The sequence below is a fragment of the Podarcis melisellensis genome (genome assembly GCF_964234715.1).
Source record: "Podarcis melisellensis genome assembly, chromosome: 8".
NCBI classification, from domain to species: domain Eukaryota; kingdom Metazoa; phylum Chordata; class Lepidosauria; order Squamata; family Lacertidae; genus Podarcis; species Podarcis melisellensis.
In genome coordinates, this window is record NC_138540.1 from 74,562,538 (window position 1) to 74,580,906 (window position 18,369).

The following is an 18,369-nucleotide window of genomic DNA, read 5'->3' on the forward strand; positions in this document are numbered from 1 at the left end:
TGTTTACTCCAAAAATGCCCATTCCACTCCCTAGCAAGGCAGGTTTCTTGATCGCAAAGAGGCTGTTGAATATGTTCAGGCAAATGCACTTACAAGGCTTCTCTGATAACCCATTATGTTGCTTTCCAGGTGGGGCAGAGATGCTGTATAAGCTGTTATACTTAATATTTCTAGGGTTCTTGTTATCCTGGAAATGTCCTGTGGCTCAGGGCTGCAGTAAGCGGGGGAGCAGAAACACAAAGACCCCCCCCCCCCGCAACACACTCTTGCTTTTGGTTTCACCACAATTGAGCCTGAAAAAAGAAAGCTTCAACTATCTCCCATTCCAGCCATGCTCTCTGCGGTCCTCTTTGTTTGCACTCCTCTCTTGTCATGACCCTAACAACAAAATGGCCGCCCAGCTTCCAAGAGTCTTGGCTTCCAACTGCCATGGAATCTTCCCTCCATCCAGGGAAAGAGTCTTGAGGAGAGAGACCAGAGCAGCTGCTTTTCATTTGTTCCTCAGGAGAAATTCACACTAAAATGGTGATTGACATAAGGGTTTTTAAAAATAACGATGACAAAACGGGCGGGGGGGGGGAATGTGCCAATTGCTGCAGAAGTGTGGAGAACTGAAATTTTCATTTATTTATTGTGTTTACATCCCCAATGTTTTCTCCAAGGAGCTCGAGGTGGCATACATGGCTCTCCCCCTCCTCATTTAATCTCTGCAACAACCCTGTGAGGTAGGTTGGACTTAGAGGCAGCGACTGGCTCAATGTCACTCAGTGAGCTTCATAGCTGAGTGAGGATTATGAACTTTCAGATCTTAGTCGAACACTCCAACCACTAAACCGTACTGGCTATATGTCGGGAAATTCAAGCCCTTCTCAGCAGAAGCTGGCAACAATCCCAGGCACCCGGCTTGATTCCCTGTTGACCTCCCTGGCTGCATTCCCCAGCAGGCGCAGGCAAGGTCTCGATCAGCGATTCTTCTCAAACGTGAGAAGAACACACCCCTCTTTCCTGCCCCCACCCAGGCAGGGGAAAGAGATAGACAGAAACGTATTTACATGCTTTTATTTCTGTCTTTGCAGCGTTACAAAAAAACATGACTCCAAACCCCAGCGGTGTTGTGACAAACACTTCCTGTACTTCCTGTACAGCTCATATTACACTCTGAGGTAATTCCGGTGCTTCGCACTGTTTCCCACAGGCAGTCTCAACTTTCCCATCATGTTTACTTTTCAAGCTAGGACTTTGCAGCAGCATTGCTTCATTATCGTAACACTATAAACTTGTAAATACGAGGAAACTGAGATAACTGGAATGGGCAGGTTCTTACATTCCTTCTGTTGGGAGGTAGTTGGGGGCTGTCCTGGCCATGAGACGTCACTACATCCAGCAAAACCAGGTGCAAACATGGATGGGACTGGTGGTATGAGGCAGGCGTGGTTGGGGGAGCAGCCTGGAAATGGCAACATCCAGATGTCAACTGTTTTTATTATTTTATTTTATTTTTTAATGTTGCTGAGTAAAAGTGATGTGGGTAAAAAGTGAGAGCAAAGTAATCAGCTGTTCCGGGAAGATGTGGAGGCCACCAGGTTGGCCAAGGCAGACCATCCTAAACCATTATCCAATCATTTTCCAGGGCCCAATGTTTAGCTCTGAAAGGGAAACGTCTGTGGTTGTAGATATGGACTATGGTCTACAATTGCAGCTCTGTGTGGTGGGGTGTACTCTTCTCTGGGGATATTTCCACACACAACCTCTCCTCTGCTGAAGTGAAGCCCAAGTGCCGCAGCAGACTCTGTACGCCTGGAAAAGAGGGAAAGAGCAGCTCATAACGAATTGTCCTGCAACATGGCTGTTTCATGGTGCTTTTTTTTTGTAACAAGTAAAGATGCCCAGGTACAGTGTCACCAAAGTAGTTTCAGGTGAGCACCAACAACTTCAGCCAACCCACCCGTGTTAAAGGATGCTACCATGCTGAAATGGTGAGTCATAGCTCAGTGTGCAAACACTCAACAATCCTGCAAAAATATTCAGCATCCCCCAGCTGAAAAGTGGTGGAGGGGAAAGTCCCATCTGTAGCCACCGAGAGTCACTGCCCGAGAGGAGAAAAAGCACTGAGTCAGCATAAGGTTGCTATGGGTTCCTATTGTGCATAGTGTCATCTTTCCTAAAGGTAAAGGGACCCCTGACCATTAGGTCCAGTCATGACCAACTCTGGGGTTGCGGCGCTCATCTCGCTTTATTGGCCGAGGGAGCCGGCGTACAGCTTCCGGGTCATGTGGCCAGCATGACTAAGTCGCTTCTGGCGAACCAGAGCAGCACATGGAAACACCGTTTACCTTCCCGCCGGAGTGGTACCAATTTATCTACTTGCACTTTGACGTCTTTCAAACTGCTAGGTTGGCAGGAGCAGGCACTGAGCAACGGGAGCCCACCCCGTCACGGGGATTCGAACCACCGACCTTCTGATCGGCAAGTCCTAGGCTCTGTGGTTTAACCCACAGTGCCACCCGTGTCCCTGTCATCTTCCCTAGGAATGCTGGAGAAAAACAAGCAACCTTTGCTTTGAAAAAGGTTATGGGAACCCATTTATCCCATACTAATGATATTGCTGGTGATGTGTTTGTTTTGAAAGCTTCAACAAATCAAGGACCGCTTTAATGCTCATCAATCTCTGCTCTTCTAACTGGCCAGCGTGGTAACATTCTGCTCAGTGAACAACTCCTTGTGGAAACAGGGAAACAGAATCTACAAGTCACTTCCATTTATATTGCAGTTTCAATAGGGAGCCTAGAGAAAGGTGGGCTTTTCCCTACTGAGAGTTCTATGCAGACGACCCCTTGGAACTTTGATCTCTTTCTGTCTAATTGATTACTCTTTAAATTACTGACATGGCAAACCAAAACCCTTCTATCTTCAATAGCAATGAGGAAGCAGATGGTAAAGCAAGAACTTCCTTTTGGTATGTAAATTCATCTCTATTCTTTTTATGTATTTCATGCTGTTTGTATCAAGTGGCACATGGGACTGGTCAGTTTCAGATACTCTCTGTTTCTAAATTTCCCAGCCTTAAGTTCACTCCCCGCCCCCCCATTTCCACTTTTCTTCAAGAAGTCTGCCTGAAAATCTGCATACGTTTTCACAGAACAAGATGCCTTTTCACCTTGCTGCATCTTATTATGGTGCCCTTGTCTAGACTAGCACTCCAACAACAACAACATGAAAAAGAACAACAACAACAATGCACAAATTCAGTCTCTCACTCTCACAAATTATGTGGAGTCCCTTGCATTTGGGGAAATCCCAGGGGTCAGCACACCCTGAGAAATCTACCTTCATGATCATGTCAGGTGAGAATGAAGACTAGCTCTCCTAGACTCCCAGCTTCACCTACATCCCATTCCTTCCTACGTGAGCCATGGTCCCATTGTGTGTACTCACCCAAGAGAAAGCACAAGATGCAGACAAAGCAAGCTAGGAAGAAACCGCAGAAAGGTGTGAGGCGAGTGCCATCTGTATCTACTTCGGTTCTAAGCTTCATGTCTGTAATCACCAGAGAGCACGCCAGGATGATTCCTGCAGGCAAAGGGAAAGAAGCGTTGGAGTGATGTGTGTCCCTCCTTGCCTTTGGAGCCTGGTTTCTCTTTCTGTCCCTGTTCATCTCCTCCACTCTTCCCACATTCCACCGTCTTCAGCTGACCAGAGGTCTCCCTTGCCATTAAGCAATCCTGCCCATTATGCCATGCTGCCGTGTTGCTGCTGGTTGTCAGGACTTCAAAGCACTATGCAGGACTCTCTTCAAGCACCCAACTGGCTGGTTGTCAGAGTTTGTAAAGGGCTGTGTGAGGTGCTGTTCACAGTGCTTTGCAAATCCTTTGTTGGCTCTGCACCATCTTTACCTGCACACCTAATTTCATATATGCATGCAACTCCAAAGTTCATGTAATCAAAATCATCACACGTCTGTCCAAGACGCCATTCCCACCTTCCATTGCTGTTTCCTCATCAAATGTTTTAAATTCTAAACTCCAGTGGAGTAAAGACCTTTCTTACTTGTTGTTTGTGATGCTCTAAGTATGCAGCTAGCACAAAATAAATATAATCGTCATAATGTACAGTGGTACCTCAGGTTACATATGCTTCAGGTTACATATGCTTCAGGTTACAGACTCCACTAGCCCAGAAATAGTACCTTGGGTTAAGAACTTTGCTTCAGGATGAGAACAGAAATTGTGCTCCAGCAGTGCAGTAGCAGCAGGAGGTCCCATTAGCTAAAGTGGTGCTTCAGGTTAAGAACAGTTTCAGGTTAAGAATGGACCTCCAGAACGAATTAAGTACTTAACCCGAGGTACCATTGTACTTTGATCTGTTATCATTACTATGGACATCAGGCACTGTGTACATTTACAGCCAGTGTGGTATAGTGGTTAGAGTGTCAGACTGGGACCTGGGAGACCAGAGTTCAGTTCTCCACTCAGCCATGAAGCTCACTGGGTTCCCTTGGGCCAGTCACTGTCTCTCGGCCTAACCCACCTCACAGGGTTGTTGTGGGGATTAAATGAGGATTGGGGAGAACCATGTACACCCCCTTGAGCTCCTTGGAGGAAAAAAAGTGGAATATAGGTGCAATAAATAAATAAAATAAAAACATTGTAAGAATGTATTTTATCACTATAATCAAGAACATCAGCCAATGTGTACATTGACTGAATTAAATTAACAAGGTTTATTTAATGTTTCATTAAAAATATAAATTCTGTGCTCAGATGATCCTGATCAAGGATTCAAATGACCTCTCCTGACCTCTATATATTATGCCAATGGTGCAGAATCACACATTTCCTCTGATTTAGTATGCTTTATTTTTGTTTTGTTAGGAGCAAGATGCTGTTTGAGGCACTGAAGGCATACATCACAGTAAATGGTGTTCATCTCTCCCTGACCCCAGGTTTCTGAGGTTTCAGAGGCAGTGCCACATGCTTTCAAGCATACCTGTGCTGAAGTTAGCCAGAGAAGAAATCAGGGCTTCACATATCTGCACGGTTGCAAGGCGAGAGAGGAGATCCCGTGATGAAACCACAGCAATTAAACTCATAAGGACAGCTAATATTGAAAGGATCTGAGTAGCCTCCATATATCCTGGAAGGATTTAAAAACACACACACACACAAAATTATTAAATATTAAGCTTCCTTAGACTAACTCAGGCATTGGTGACTCACCTGTGGCCCTCTGGTTATCACTGGACTGCAACTCCCATCAGCCCTTGCCAGCCTGGGCAATGACCAGGAATGATAAGAGCTGTAGCCCAGCAACCTCTGGAGGACCACATGTTCCTCACCCCATTTCTGCCCCAACTAGAATTTTGTGTGTCCAAGGTCATCTGCATCCTCCTTCCTAGATTTTTGGAGATTTGTTCCAAGCAGTATCACTCCATTGTAATACTGAAAGGTACTCCTTTCCAATACCCAGAGCCAACCCACCCATGAGACAAGGTGAGCTGACTGCCTCAGGGAGAAGAATCCCCTCCCACCTTGCCCCTGATGTAGATCTTGCCTCACCCCTCTTCCCTGGCAGGGAGGCGAGCACCATTTTGGGGACCGCCTCAGGTTCTGAAATGTCTTGGGCCACCCTCCAACATCTCATTTCAGATCATTGACTTTGACCCTTGTGCTGAGGTCCTGAGCCTTTCCCCCAAATGATATGTCCCTGGCGAGTGTTTTATTATTTCATGATTAATATCTGTCACGTAAAGCCATTCTTCTTGCATCAGAGAGAATTTTTTTTTAAAAAAAGCAGTGAATGTCAAATTGAAATGCACAAAAGATTTTTTAAATTAAAAAATACCTAAAAATACTCATCCTGCAACAACTAAAAAAGGCCACGTCTGATCCCAGCCCAGCTAAAGGATAAACACCAATTAATAATAATAATTTATTATTTGTACCCCGCCCATCTGGCTGGGTTTCCCCAGCCACTCTGGGCCGCTTCCATAGAAACAAAAAATACACTAAAATATCACACATTAAAATTAAGAGCAAAATGTCTTTGCTAATTGGATGTTCTGCCTTTCCATATAAAATGTGCAAAGCAGCAAACAAGAAAATGCATAGTGAAAGATAACTGATCAAAAGCAACAATAAACCTGTCAGCAATAGCTCAATGAGAGCTCCACTTCGTTCGGAGGAGATGGAGGTGTTTTTTGTTGGGATCATAATAGAGAGGAAAGAGTCTGGCCTCTCCTGTCTGCATGCTGTGGCTCTGGTGGGAGTTGCTCTCCCCAGAACATCTGTTTACTTATTTAGAATACTTCCATCTCCCCTGCATTGCCCCCAAAGGCTCTCAAGTGGCTTTCAAAATATTTTCATGATCAAAACCATATTCAAGTCTAGTATCAAGAAGAGGAGTAACAAGGTGTCTCTATAGAGCCAGAATTATCCAAGTGGCATTTTTCTGTTCTCTCTCTTTGTCTTCCCTGGTTGATGGCCTTTGACTTCTGCCTACTGGGTAGCAGAGCCCCCAAGAATCATCTCTAAGAAAATAGATCAACTGGATCTTGCTCATGATGGAGGCACATGTTACCCTGCTGCTAGCTGAAGTGCTGGATGGAAGGGAGAAAAATCCCAGTGTGTCTCCTACCTACAATGGTCCGACCCTAAATTTGGCAAAGTAGTAGAAATGTGCAGACTACAGTATGCAGTTTAAAACATGCATTAATTTGCTCAGTTGGTTGTTGTTTTTGTGGTGGTGATAGTGTTGCTAACATAGCATAATTTCAGCTTAGCATACTGCATCATTTATAGCCCTGATAATCAATTAACAATTACCCATTTGGCCCAGGAACTCCCCACCCATCCCCAATATCAACCAAGCATGCCACTTACCATTTATGACAAAAATGGCATCGCATCCTAACTGATCACATATGGTCCACCATCCCAACATTAAATATTGAGCATCTTCATAATGATGCCATAGCATTAAGGGAGATCCTATGACAATTACGAGCAAGGTGAGGTTGATGCAGCACAAAGTAAAGTATGTCTTTTCCCGGAAAGTTGCCTGGCAGATCTTGAGGAGGACCTGCAGAAAGGGGAGGGGGGAGTCCAGCATCATCGGGCATTCTTAAAATAGTAAGACATCACATTGATATGTCAGAGCAGGTGTGGGGAACTGCCCTGCTCTGGTAACAGGAAGGAGGTGATAAAACAATGCAGGTTGCTTGTTTCAGTACCATGGAGACCTCCTAGTGAGCAATGTACTCTAATAAGGCTTGGGATGGTGACACTCCAGACCACCTAGTCTAGGCTACGTCTCCTTTTGTACAACTAGAGTCTCTTAAAGGATCAGACCTCTGGCCTGATGAATGGCACATCTCCTGCACTCCATAGGCTCCTACCAGATGTGTTCTCTGTGCCATTGGACTTGCAAGGTGGTTTGGGAGGTGCTCATAGGAACAAAGGAAGCTCCCTTATACAGAATGAGACTATTTGGTCCATCTCAGTAGAGAATGGTCCATTTGGAAGAATGGGGAAATGCCCAACAAACCTCAGTCTGCTCTCAGAAAATCCTCACATGCCTGCCTTCTTACTTCGAACCAGTTTAGAGGGTAGTACTATCTGTCAGTTTCCAGGCCTTCCTTAGTTTTCGTGTTTACCCTTGTAGAACATAACTTGGGAAGCCGATGGGGACAAAAGTAGCATTAGTTGGCTCTGCTCTGGGATTCTTCTGAACAGAGTTCCACCTGCCCTAATTGCACTACACATTTGAAGCAATATCATGTCGCCTTAAACGGACACACCTTTCTCCAGGCAGAGGGCCTTCTCAGTAGTGGCACCCACCCGTGTGGAACGCCCTCCCATCAGGTGTCAAGGAAGTAAACAACTGTCTGATTTTAGAAGACATCTGAAGGCAGCCCTGTTTAGGGAAGTTTTTAATGTCTGATCTTTTATTTTTTATTTTTTTCAAATCCTGTTGGAAGCCACCCAGAGTGGCTGGGGAAACCCAGCTGGATGGGTGGGGTATATATTATTATTATTATTATTATTATTATTATTATTATTATTATTTACTACTACTACTCCTCCAAAGGATCCTAGCAGCTGTGGTTTGCTAAGCGCGTTGAGAGATGTTAGGAAAACCCCTTTCCTCCCCATGCAGACATACAGTTTTCAGAGTTCCCTGGAAGAGGGATTGATTGTTAAACCCCGCCAGAGTGTTGGACCCTCCGCTCCTGGAAAAAGATGCCAACTGCCTGTGCTTCCCAGTTCATTTCCCACACATTTGTCCCTAGAAGAAAGGGGTAAAGAGGAAGGAGAAGGCAGAGGGGCAAGAACTATATGGAACTTAAGAACACAAGAGGAGCCTCTTGGATCAGGCCACTAGCTCATCTACACAAGCATAATGTTCTCTCAGTGGCCAACCAGATACCTGAGGGTATCAAACATTCAAACAGGACCCGAGAACAAGAGCCCTCTCCTCTCCCACAGTTTCCAGCTACTAGTATTCAGAAGCATTACTGCCGCTGGAAAAAAGTTTGTGAATAAAGGAGCAGCTTGCCGGAGTCTTGCCTACTCTGTCTTCTTGACCAGATGCAAGATACAAAATGATTTGGTAGCATATTCTTGGGTCTGTGGACTGGGATGTACCTTATTGCTCAGTATCATCTCTCCCTATAGTTGGTTCTGTCCTTCAGCATCAGATCACAGGAACACTGTCTCCTTTCCTCTGTGCTGCTCATCTAGCAAGCATGATTCTGGGTGGTTTCCTTGTCTGCCTTTGTGATATTTCCAATGATGTCACACACCCCTCTTTCTGCCTAGACCTAACAATCCCCAGCTCCCATGGGAACAATGAAAGTCATGTTTTCATAGCAATGTACTAGCTGTCCTGAGGGACGCAGGTGGCGCTGTGGGTTAAACCACAGAGCCTCTGGTGCTTGCTGAACGGAAGATTGGCAGTTCAAATCCCTGCGACAGGGTGAGCTCCTGTTGCTCTGTTCCAGCTCCTGCCAGTCTAGCAGTTCAAAACTATACCAGTGCAATTAGATAAATAGGTACTGCTGCAATGGGAAGGTAAACAGTGTTTCCATGCGCTCTAGTTTCCATCACAGTGTTCAGTTGTGCTAGAAGCGGTTTAGTCATGCTGGCCACATGACCGGGAAAGCTGTCTGTGGACGAACACTGGCTCTCCTGGCCTGAAAAAGAGATGAGCGCCACAACCCCATAGTTGCCTTTGACTGGACTCAACTGTCCAGGGGTCCTTTACCTTTTACTAGCTGTCCTACACAAAGTTTCTTCTTTAGAATGAAAGAAGCCTCTGATTTCATACCACAGGTAGCCAATGTGGTGATTTTAGCACTCAGAAGGGTCTGTTGGCAGTCTTTCAGATATTTGGGGCCTCATTTAAGACTTTAAATATCCATGTGAGCACCTTGAATTGGGCCTGGAAACTCTTCTCATCTCTTCCTCTCCTCTCCCCCCCCCCCCCCGATGCCAGAAAAAGCCTCCCTTGTAGCCATTGCTTGGCTGCAGAATTGTACTACAAAATTCAGATAAGTACATGTTTTAAAGGATGGCTGTGTTCCTGCTCACATATCATTGTGCAAAAGGCAAGTGAGGTAAGCTTGCCTCTAACTGCGAATTGAATCAAATTTCTCCCTCATGTTCACCAGACTAAAAATAGTGCAAAGTTGTCCAGAAATATGGGAATCTATCAATTCCAGTTTCTCTCAATTTCTTATTCACATTTCCACATCTGTATGTGATTTAAAAAAAACCACAAAAACAAACAAACAAAATGTTTCCGCATGAAACATGGGAAATCCTCCTGAAAATTGTGTTTGCTTCATAGTTTCTTCGTAGTTGCAATTTTACCAAATTATTAACATTATTTCAAGCAGCCTCCGGCTATATAATACATGTTCTTCTACCATTCTATCTAACATAAGCATTTTGATGCACACTTTGCCCCTCTACACACACTTACTTCTGTACTCATTGTGGGTTTGGAGTCATATTACAAACTTCAGAGAAGTGCAAATTTCAAAGGATAGCTGTGTTTCAGTTCATGTACTGATTTGGAAAGTGATTTGTTCATGCTGAAAACTGAACTGACTTTCTCCCTCATCCCTAGCCAGAAGTGAACATTTGGAGAGGTGTGGGCTTTTGAATAAAATTAACGCAGAGACAAAACTAGCCACGAGAAAGTGAATAATAAAGTGAGTGTGCAGATCGAGAAACATCCATTTGACAAACAGTTTATTTTTAATGCTGCTATGTGTATCTTGCTGAAGTCCTTCAACATCTCCAGTGACTCTGTTAAGTGACATCACCACACAGAATTTAATTTTCCAGACAGGCTCCAGGAACTGGTATGTGGCTTATGGAGAAGAATGCCTGTGATGATGGGTACAGACTGCACAGGAGGTATCATGTGATCCAACAGTGATGCACTTTGAACCCACGGCTGGTGTTATTTAGATCTTCATTATTTTATTTCGAAAGAACCACCTCCTGTGCTGCAGCAGACTCAGGGTTCCTGGGTGCAGGGAGAGTAGAAAATTTAAAAAGCCATCACTAGTCTGGCAAGACTGCTGTTCAGAATCCACTAAGCAAGTAATAACAAAAATTTTAGATTTTCAGCTATATGATTAGATTTATTTAGCAAGCAAAGGTGTCAGAGCTACAATTCTCAGAACGGCTTAACAGCCCATCCCTCTTCCCAGAGAACTCTGGGAATTGCAGCACTGTGCAAGGGTCTCCTTAAAACTCCCAGCACCCTTAACAAAGTTTGCTGAACAGGTGTTGCTCACCAGGGGTGCCAACTTGAAAAAAATAATGGGGGACCCAGGTAAGCCCCACCCCACATAATCAATCACAAGATGACACACCATTTGAATGGCAATGACCACCAACTTTGCAGGGGCCTGGATTCCTCAAATATTTTATTGTGGGGGTTGAAGGGACCTCACCCCCTAGGAGTGCCATTGCTGCTGTGCCGCTCACTACTGGTGGGCAACGCCAAGTCTCCTGCAGCTCTCCCTTCTGACGGCTCCTAATCATAAAAGTGAGCTTGTGCCAGTCAACTCTTCACGTAGTGGGCTGCCCTCTGAAAAGTAAGGTGCCTGGGCAGGGTTGGAGTGCCCTGTTTTGCCGCCTAATGTGAAATGGGAAGGTGCAGCCAGTGTGATATAGTGGTTAAGAGCGTTGGACTCGTAATCTGGTGAACCGGGTTCACTTCCCCACTCCTCCACATGCAGCTGCTGGGTGACCTTGGGCCAGTCACACTTCTCTGAAGTCTCTCAGCCTCACTCACCTCACAGAGTGTTTGTTGTGGGGGAGGAAGGGAAAAGAGATTGTTAGCCACTTTGAGACTCCTTCGGGTAGTGATAAAGCAGGATATCAAATTCAAACTACTACTACTACTACTACTACTCTTCTTCTTCTTCTTCTTCTTCTTCTTCTTCTTCTTCTTCTTCTTCTTCTTCTTCTTCTTCTGTTGCTCCCACTGCTGCCCCCTTTACCTGGGCATAGCTGTCAACCTTCCCATTTTTTTGGTGGGAAATTCCCTTATTCCAGCACTGTTTCCCTCTGCTTCCTGCTGCTATCCCGGATTGTTAGATATCCCGTAGACTGTCCCTGGGACAGGTGAGGCTGCTGATCCCTTATTTTCAAATCTGAAAGTTGACAGCTATGTACCTGGGTGTCACGGTGGCTCCCACAATGACCACAATGGCAGCAGGCTTGCGAGATCTTGCAGGGTAACTGCCATTTCTCTGTGGCCTGTGGGGTGCCCACTGCATGGGTGAGCCACTCCTGTATATGGGCTGTACTTACCTAAGAGGAAACACAGGAAGCAGGCAAAGCACCCTGCGAAGAATCCCAGGTATGGTGCTGCATGAGTCCCATCTGAATCAATCTCAATTGCAAGCTTGCAGTATGTAACCACTAAAGAACAGAGCAGGAAGAAACCTGCAGGCAGAAGGAGGACGAAAAAAGGCTTTGTGATGATCCCATTCTCCTTTCCCTCTTCTTCTGGATGCCTTAATTTTATTTTCAGAATTATCTGGTATGGATACATACATATCCATCAATAGTTGACATAAGGTTTCCAAACACCCAAGATCAACTTAAAATCACACATAGTCAGCCCTATACTCCATGGCTGAGCAACCTTTGGCCCTCCAGATGTTTCTGGACAGCAACTTCCATCAACCTCAACCACTGGCTATGCTGGCTGGGGCTGATGGGAGCTGGTGTCCAACAATGTGTGGACACAGATACTTGACCCCTGCCCTACTCTCACTTTCTTGAGAGTAATCCCATGGACCTTAGTAGGCTTTATTCTCAGCAAACATGACTATGATTGCATGAGCAATGCACATACAACAACAACAACAACAACAACAACTTTCTTATTTATACCCTGCCCGTCTGGCTGTGTTGCCCCAGCTACTCTGGGCATCCCTGTCAGTGATAAAGGGAGGAGGAGGAGGAGGAGGAGGAGGAGGAGGAGGAGGAGGAGGAGGGAAGAAGGATGGCACTTGACATAAGAAATGACCAGCTCAGCCTGGACTTGTTCACTCGCATGCATGAGTTTCTGACTGAAATAGGAAATCCAAGGTCTTCACATAGGTTAGGGGAAAGTGAAAGGGGTTTAAAGAAATCTGACCAGGAGATGTAACATACAGACATGTGTATACAGATGTATTTTTTATATCTGCCAGCATTTGGTGTACAAAGCTGGGGCTTAAACAGAGAAAGGAAATGAATTATATAGACTATTTTCTTTTTCAAAGATCCATTTTTTACTTTTGACCTTCTTGTTCCAACTTGTTTAATTCACACACAGAGAGAGAGAGAGAGAGAGAGAGAGAGAGAGAGAGAGAGAGAGAGAGAGAGATGGCTTAAGCAAGGGACAACCCCTATCAAAGTAGTGTTCATTTATTTATAAAGCCAATTTGCTTGACATAATGGCCTTCATGAGCCCTGGGAATTTAGAGGCTACTTGCCTCCTGCTTTCCAAGCCAAGTGTGGGGTACCGTTGCTGCTTCCACCCAGATGTTGCCAAACTGAAGTTCTCACCATCCCTGCTCATTGGTCGTGATTGGTGGGGCTGTTAGGAGTTGTAGTTCAGCAGTATCTGGAAGGACAAAAGCTCCCCACAACTGCTCTAGGGAAAGACTATCACTCAGGGAGGAGGCCTCACCGTATGGCACAGGATTCCTGTCCCCTTTCACATTTGCTCCCTTTTGCACTGTTCACAGTTGGTCCTTTCTCTTCAGTCCTGAATCAACACTCTTCCAAGGCTCACTGCTCTGTGATTTTTAGCTGGTTCGTGGGGGGGGTGGGAGGTCGGGAGTGCTGTTCTATCATATATTGCTATTATGGCTTACACAATACCTGCGCTGAAGTGGGCCACAGAAGAAAGCAGGCTTTCGGATACCACCTTTCTCATGACCTGAGCAAGAAGCTCCCATGACAAAAAAAGGGCAACGAAATCACTGATTACGGCTAGTATCAAAAGGAGACGGACCACATGCAGATATTCTAGAGGAAGTGAAAGGAGGGGGAAAGAATTAAGGATATATAAAGCTGCCTTATACCATATCGGGTTACTTAGAGTTGGAGCAGTGCAGGGCTTTAGGCAATATGCAAAGCACACATTTAAATAAGTATCATAAACAGTGATGGCTTCTGGGAGAGAATTTTGGGAGCCATTGTTTGTTAAGGGTGCTAAAAGTTGTTAGGAGACGCTTATTCCCCTCACAAAACTACAATTCCCAGAGCAATTGCTCTGCCCAGGGAAATCCAGGAATTATAGTTTTGTGTGGGGAATAGGGGTCTCTCCTGACAACTCTAAGCACCCTTAACAAACTGGAGCTCCCAGAATTCTTTGGGGGATGTCATCACTGTCTAAAGTGGTGTCTCATACCCTCCAACACTTCTCCAATGAAAAGAGAGATGTTCCCTCCAAACGTTTCTCCGATGAAAATAGGGATATCCTATTCCCTACCCTCCAACACTTCTCTGATGAAAATGGGGATATCCTAAGGAAAAGTGGGATACTCTGCGATCAAATCAGAACCTGGGATGGCTTCTGTAAATCTGGGACTGTCCCTGGAAAATAGGGGCACTTGGAAAGTCTGGGGTCATAGTATGTTTAATGTGTGGTGTGAACATAGCCTAGGAGTGGACAGGTGAGGGTTCAAGTCAACATTCAGCTATGAAGCTCTCTCACTGGTTCATCTCACATATCCTGTGGTGTCCAGTGGACGCTCGGGTTGTGAACGTGATCCATGCGGGTTGCACGTTCGCAACCCACAGCGTCCGCAACCCACAGCGGTGCATCTGTGCACACGCAGGTTGCGATTCAGCGTGTCTGTGCATGCGCAAAGCACAATTTAAAGCTTCTGCGCATGTGCGACTGCCAAAACCCAGAAGTAACCCATTCTGGTACTTCCAGGTTTCGGCAGTCCGCAACCTGAAAAAACGCAACCTGAAGCATCTGTAACCCGAGGTATGACTGTACTGGTAAATTCTGAATTGCAGGAGCTAATAATGAGAGACCCTGTAGCCACACCCCCAAGGAAGGTCCAAAAACACATCTGGGTCCAAAAACACAGCAAACCTCCCCCCACCCGCAGCTCAAAGAGCATCAGTACTATTATAGCACGATAGCCAGTTTCTTGTGAACCGCACATCCTCAATCCCCTGCAATTTACATGGAACAGAATGTATACAGCCCCGATCATTCCTAACTCATTTGCCCTGGGACTCAAGAAAATGGAAACCAGTCTTGTGTCTCTCACCATTGACGGGGAGAAAAACGTCATCACACTCTAGCTGATGGTTGCATATGGCCCACAATCCGAAAACAAAATAGCCGTCCACATAGTCGTGTCGGAGCCATAAGGGAGTCGCCATGACATTCACAAGCAGCATGAAGTTGATAAAGCACAAGGTGCAGTAGGTGCTTCTGTAGAAGGATGCTGAGCATATCTTGGCAAGGATCTGAGGAAAGAGGAAAGCCCACATCAAGCCATCCTAAGAGAACAGTAAGGCTTTCGTGGTGGCGATTGGTACAATGATGGAGAACATTTATTATTTTGATGGGAGGCGCCCAGAGTGGCTGGGGCAACTCTGGCAGATAAAGTTGATGGATTATGCCGAAATGGTAAAAATGACCGGAAGAATCAGAAATCAGGAAGACCATTTTAAGAAAGAATGGGGGAAATTTATAATTTATCTACAATACCATGGTAAACAGTGAAAATTGTTAGTAGGATTGGAATAACACTTGTAGATTAATGGTGAATTTTGGATGTAACAGAGATGTAAAATATTTGGATTATTATAAAAGGTGCAGGAGGAAATGACTAACAATAGGACCCACAAAGCAGAGGAGGGAAGTCCAGGAGATTCTTTGGAATCTTGTTTTTAAGTTGTATGTCGGATATGTGATTGTAAAACTGTAATTTGAAAAACCAAATAAATAAATTAAAAACAAAACAAAACTGAGTGGCTGGGACAACCCAGTCAGATGGGCGGCTAATAATAATAATAATAATAATAATAATAATAATAATAATAATAATAATTTGTTGATAGACTGGCTGGCTGACAGAGAGACAGACAGATAGAGTTTTAATGACTGTTTTCAATATATGCTTTTAGCTGTTTCTATTTTATCTGTAGGTCACCTTGAGTCCCTTCTGAATAAAGAAGGGATATCAAGATGATGATCTCCCTCTCCTGCTGTTGCATCCTTACTGTAGCCCTTTACAACTTTGTATTTCAGACTCGTGTCTCTTGAGAGCTGCAGTACAGGTGTGGGCAACATTTGGTTTTCCAGAAGTTGCTGAACTATTACTCCCATCAGCCCCAGCTAGTGTGGCCGTTCAGCAACACCCAGAGTGCCAAAGGTCCCTCACTCCTGACCCCATAGGAAGAATGAGAGGGTGGTGAGAGAAAGAGAAGGGAGGCGAGATCAAAAGGAAGCAAGAGGCGGAAGAAAGAATACATGAACGATAAAGGATCTGTTTGTGTCTGAGCCTTGCCTACTGTGTCCTGCTTACCAGGGGAAAGAAAGCAGGCAATCTGGCAATGGATCTTTGGATCCTATGTATTGTCAGACACTTCTTAGTCACTATCATCTCTGCCAGGAGTTGTTAAGGATCTTTGGCATCGGAGAATAAACAACTGGTTTGAGGCCTCCTTCGCTCTGTGCTGGTCACCTAGCAACCACCACCTGATGTTTCCACGCCTGCCTTTGTGATGCTTCCAGTGATGTCACACACATTCCGCAGAAGTGGATTTAGGGGAGCACGACTGGTTCTCCCACACTGGGTGCTGAGCCGAGAAGGCGCCGTAGGGGGTGCCGCAACAATGGCTTAGAATGGAAGGCGAGAGCCAGGGGACACTGAATTTTGGTGTTGCATACGGCGCTGCTGAAATTTGAAGAGGTCCACCACTACATTCCACACGTCACCTCTCTTCCTGCCTGTTCCTGGCGTTCCCCAGCTTCCATGGAAGTCATTTATATATATATATTTATGTTATATTAGTATGCTATTCCGTGAGCCCATTGGCCATGATACAGCTACGTGGTGCCAAGTGACCTCCATCTATTTATTTGTTTATATGCATTTATAAACCACTTGATTAATTTTTTAAAATAAAGAAAGAAATCTCTGTGTGGTGTACAAGGCTGCTGCAATTCTGCAAAAGCATAAAAACGTGGAGCTGGATGCATAATCCACTGTCTCAAAAAACTCAGGTTCTGGTGCTCACCTACTGGAATGATACAGAGAAGACTAGCAGGAAACCCAGGTTTCTGATTTAAGGACCAAGCAGGTTCCCAGTCCTTCCTGTTGCGAATATATGCTCGCAAATGTCTGGGGAGTGCCTAGAAAGGCCTCATGAACCATAGGAGCTGCTCAGCTTGTGCATTTGTTACATCTGAAGTAGCAGGTAAATATCTGAAAGACCATATACATCCCTTACTGACTGTCTCAGGCATTAAGCTCTGCAATGGGGGCTTATTTGGTAGTTGCATCACCCTTAGAAGGGCAGAGAATAGCAGCCCAAAGAGGACTTCCTCCATAACAGCCCCTAAATTGTGGAAATCTCTCTTATTGGATGGGCATCCAGCATCTTCAGGATACAGTTTCTGGCACATGCTTAAGGTGAACAATTTAAAAATTAATATTTTGTTTTTCATGACCCACCTGAATTTATGTTGTTGTTTTCCATCTTGGAAGGGTATCATGTGTTTTAAAATTGCAGTGATTTCTATCCATTTTAAAATCGTGTTTTGTGTTTGCTGTCACCCACCCTGGCAATGTGGGGATAATAAAGCTTATCAACCAATCATATGCTTACATTACTTAGACCAGGGATCTAAGCAGCCATGGACACAAATAATGCCAACTCTGTCCCTATATCTGCTCTGGCAACACACATTACAGGACCTAATCATGTCGCCCATAGCATCAGGGGGTTCGTTCGCTTGCTCATCTTCACAGATCACCCCCCGAAAAAGGAAATGTATCACCAGGACAAATGAGGACACAAATCGGCAGAAGTCTGGCACACACCAATTTATATGTACAGCTGCAAACTTAGAAATCATGGCTATCAATTAAGTAGAGTCATAATGGGTCTATTGCAGTGAGTGATCTGTGTGCCTGCTCAGCCTGAAACTTCAAGGTCTTTCCTGCATCTCCCCCTTTTGATGGTTCTTTATCTCTAAACCAAACTTGGGTTGGGCAGTCCTTCAAATAGACGGCACCTTCAAATGGAGGACCATCCAATGAAAAGTAGGACACCTGGACATCATTGCCATAGGCTATGGTTCTAGTCTCTCTTTCCCTTGGTAATGTCTACCATTACAAAACATGTGGCGTGAAACCATTACAAAACATGTGACTGAAATTGACAGACTTTGCAGAATTGGATAAATTAACAGGGAAGATTCGATATTTGCGAGACCAGAAGTTCATCGAGGACTGGGGGAAATTTACACATTATCTGAAAAGTATATGTGATGAGCAGACAACGCTTGTAGGTTTTCAAGATGTTCTGTGAAAATATAAGGAATATTGTAAAAAAGGGAATAAGATTGGGGAGGTTATAATTTAAAGGCAATAGAAAAATTAGAAATGTGTAAACAAAAGAAAAGATTAAAACGGAAGATTGGCAGAGAAACTTTTTTTATATATATAAATATTTATTAGAGTTTTTGAATAAAAGAATACAGTAATAATAAACATGTTTTAACAAAGTTTCATGATATCCTTGAACTTCCTCACGTCTCCCGCTCCCACTTGCATCATTAATAAATTTTTGTCCAGCAAATTATCATCTTATTTCC

The 18,369-nt window shown here is 44.6% G+C and overlaps 3 protein-coding genes and 1 long non-coding RNA gene across 8 annotated transcripts in view; 1 reads left to right on the forward strand and 3 right to left on the reverse strand.

Annotated features, from left to right (window-relative positions):
* The window catches only part of LOC309375319 (uncharacterized protein), a 282,552-nt gene that overhangs the window by 8,417 nt on the left and 255,766 nt on the right, over positions 1 to 18,369 (reverse strand). For 2 of the 4 annotated variants that reach the window (XR_014170827.1, XM_081921003.1), the window contains exon 1: positions 94 to 352. The exons of 1 other annotated variant lie outside the window; for it this stretch is intronic. The gene's annotated coding sequence lies outside the window, so the exon portion shown is untranslated. Of the gene's footprint in view, positions 1 to 93; positions 353 to 18,369 lie in introns of those variants that run through there. One more of the 4 variants, XM_081921004.1, reaches the window with a different exon arrangement.
* LOC309375376 lies at positions 434 to 3,418 on the forward strand. Of its 2 annotated transcripts, XR_014170874.1 has the most exons (4): positions 434 to 525; positions 663 to 725; positions 2,630 to 2,794; positions 2,918 to 3,418. It is a non-coding gene; the product is annotated as an uncharacterized lncRNA (long non-coding RNA). The 2 variants fall into 2 exon arrangements; XR_014170875.1 differs by lacking the exon at positions 2,918 to 3,418 and having other exon boundaries at positions 2,630 to 2,894.
* LOC309375308 (uncharacterized protein) lies at positions 1,476 to 8,795 on the reverse strand. Its single transcript, XM_081920988.1, has 5 exons — positions 8,643 to 8,795; positions 6,879 to 7,077; positions 4,987 to 5,133; positions 3,436 to 3,570; positions 1,476 to 1,797 (listed from the first exon to the last, which is right to left on the reverse strand). The coding sequence occupies exons 1-5, from the start codon at positions 8,658 to 8,660 to the stop codon at positions 1,688 to 1,690; spliced, it is 609 nt and encodes a 202-aa protein (XP_081777114.1). The 5' UTR covers positions 8,661 to 8,795; the 3' UTR covers positions 1,476 to 1,687.
* Positions 10,239 to 16,251, reverse strand: LOC309375303 (uncharacterized protein). The gene is made up of 5 exons (XM_081920981.1): positions 16,073 to 16,251; positions 14,807 to 15,008; positions 13,398 to 13,544; positions 11,832 to 11,966; positions 10,239 to 10,533 (listed from the first exon to the last, which is right to left on the reverse strand). The coding sequence occupies exons 1-5, from the start codon at positions 16,148 to 16,150 to the stop codon at positions 10,472 to 10,474; spliced, it is 624 nt and encodes a 207-aa protein (XP_081777107.1). The 5' UTR covers positions 16,151 to 16,251; the 3' UTR covers positions 10,239 to 10,471.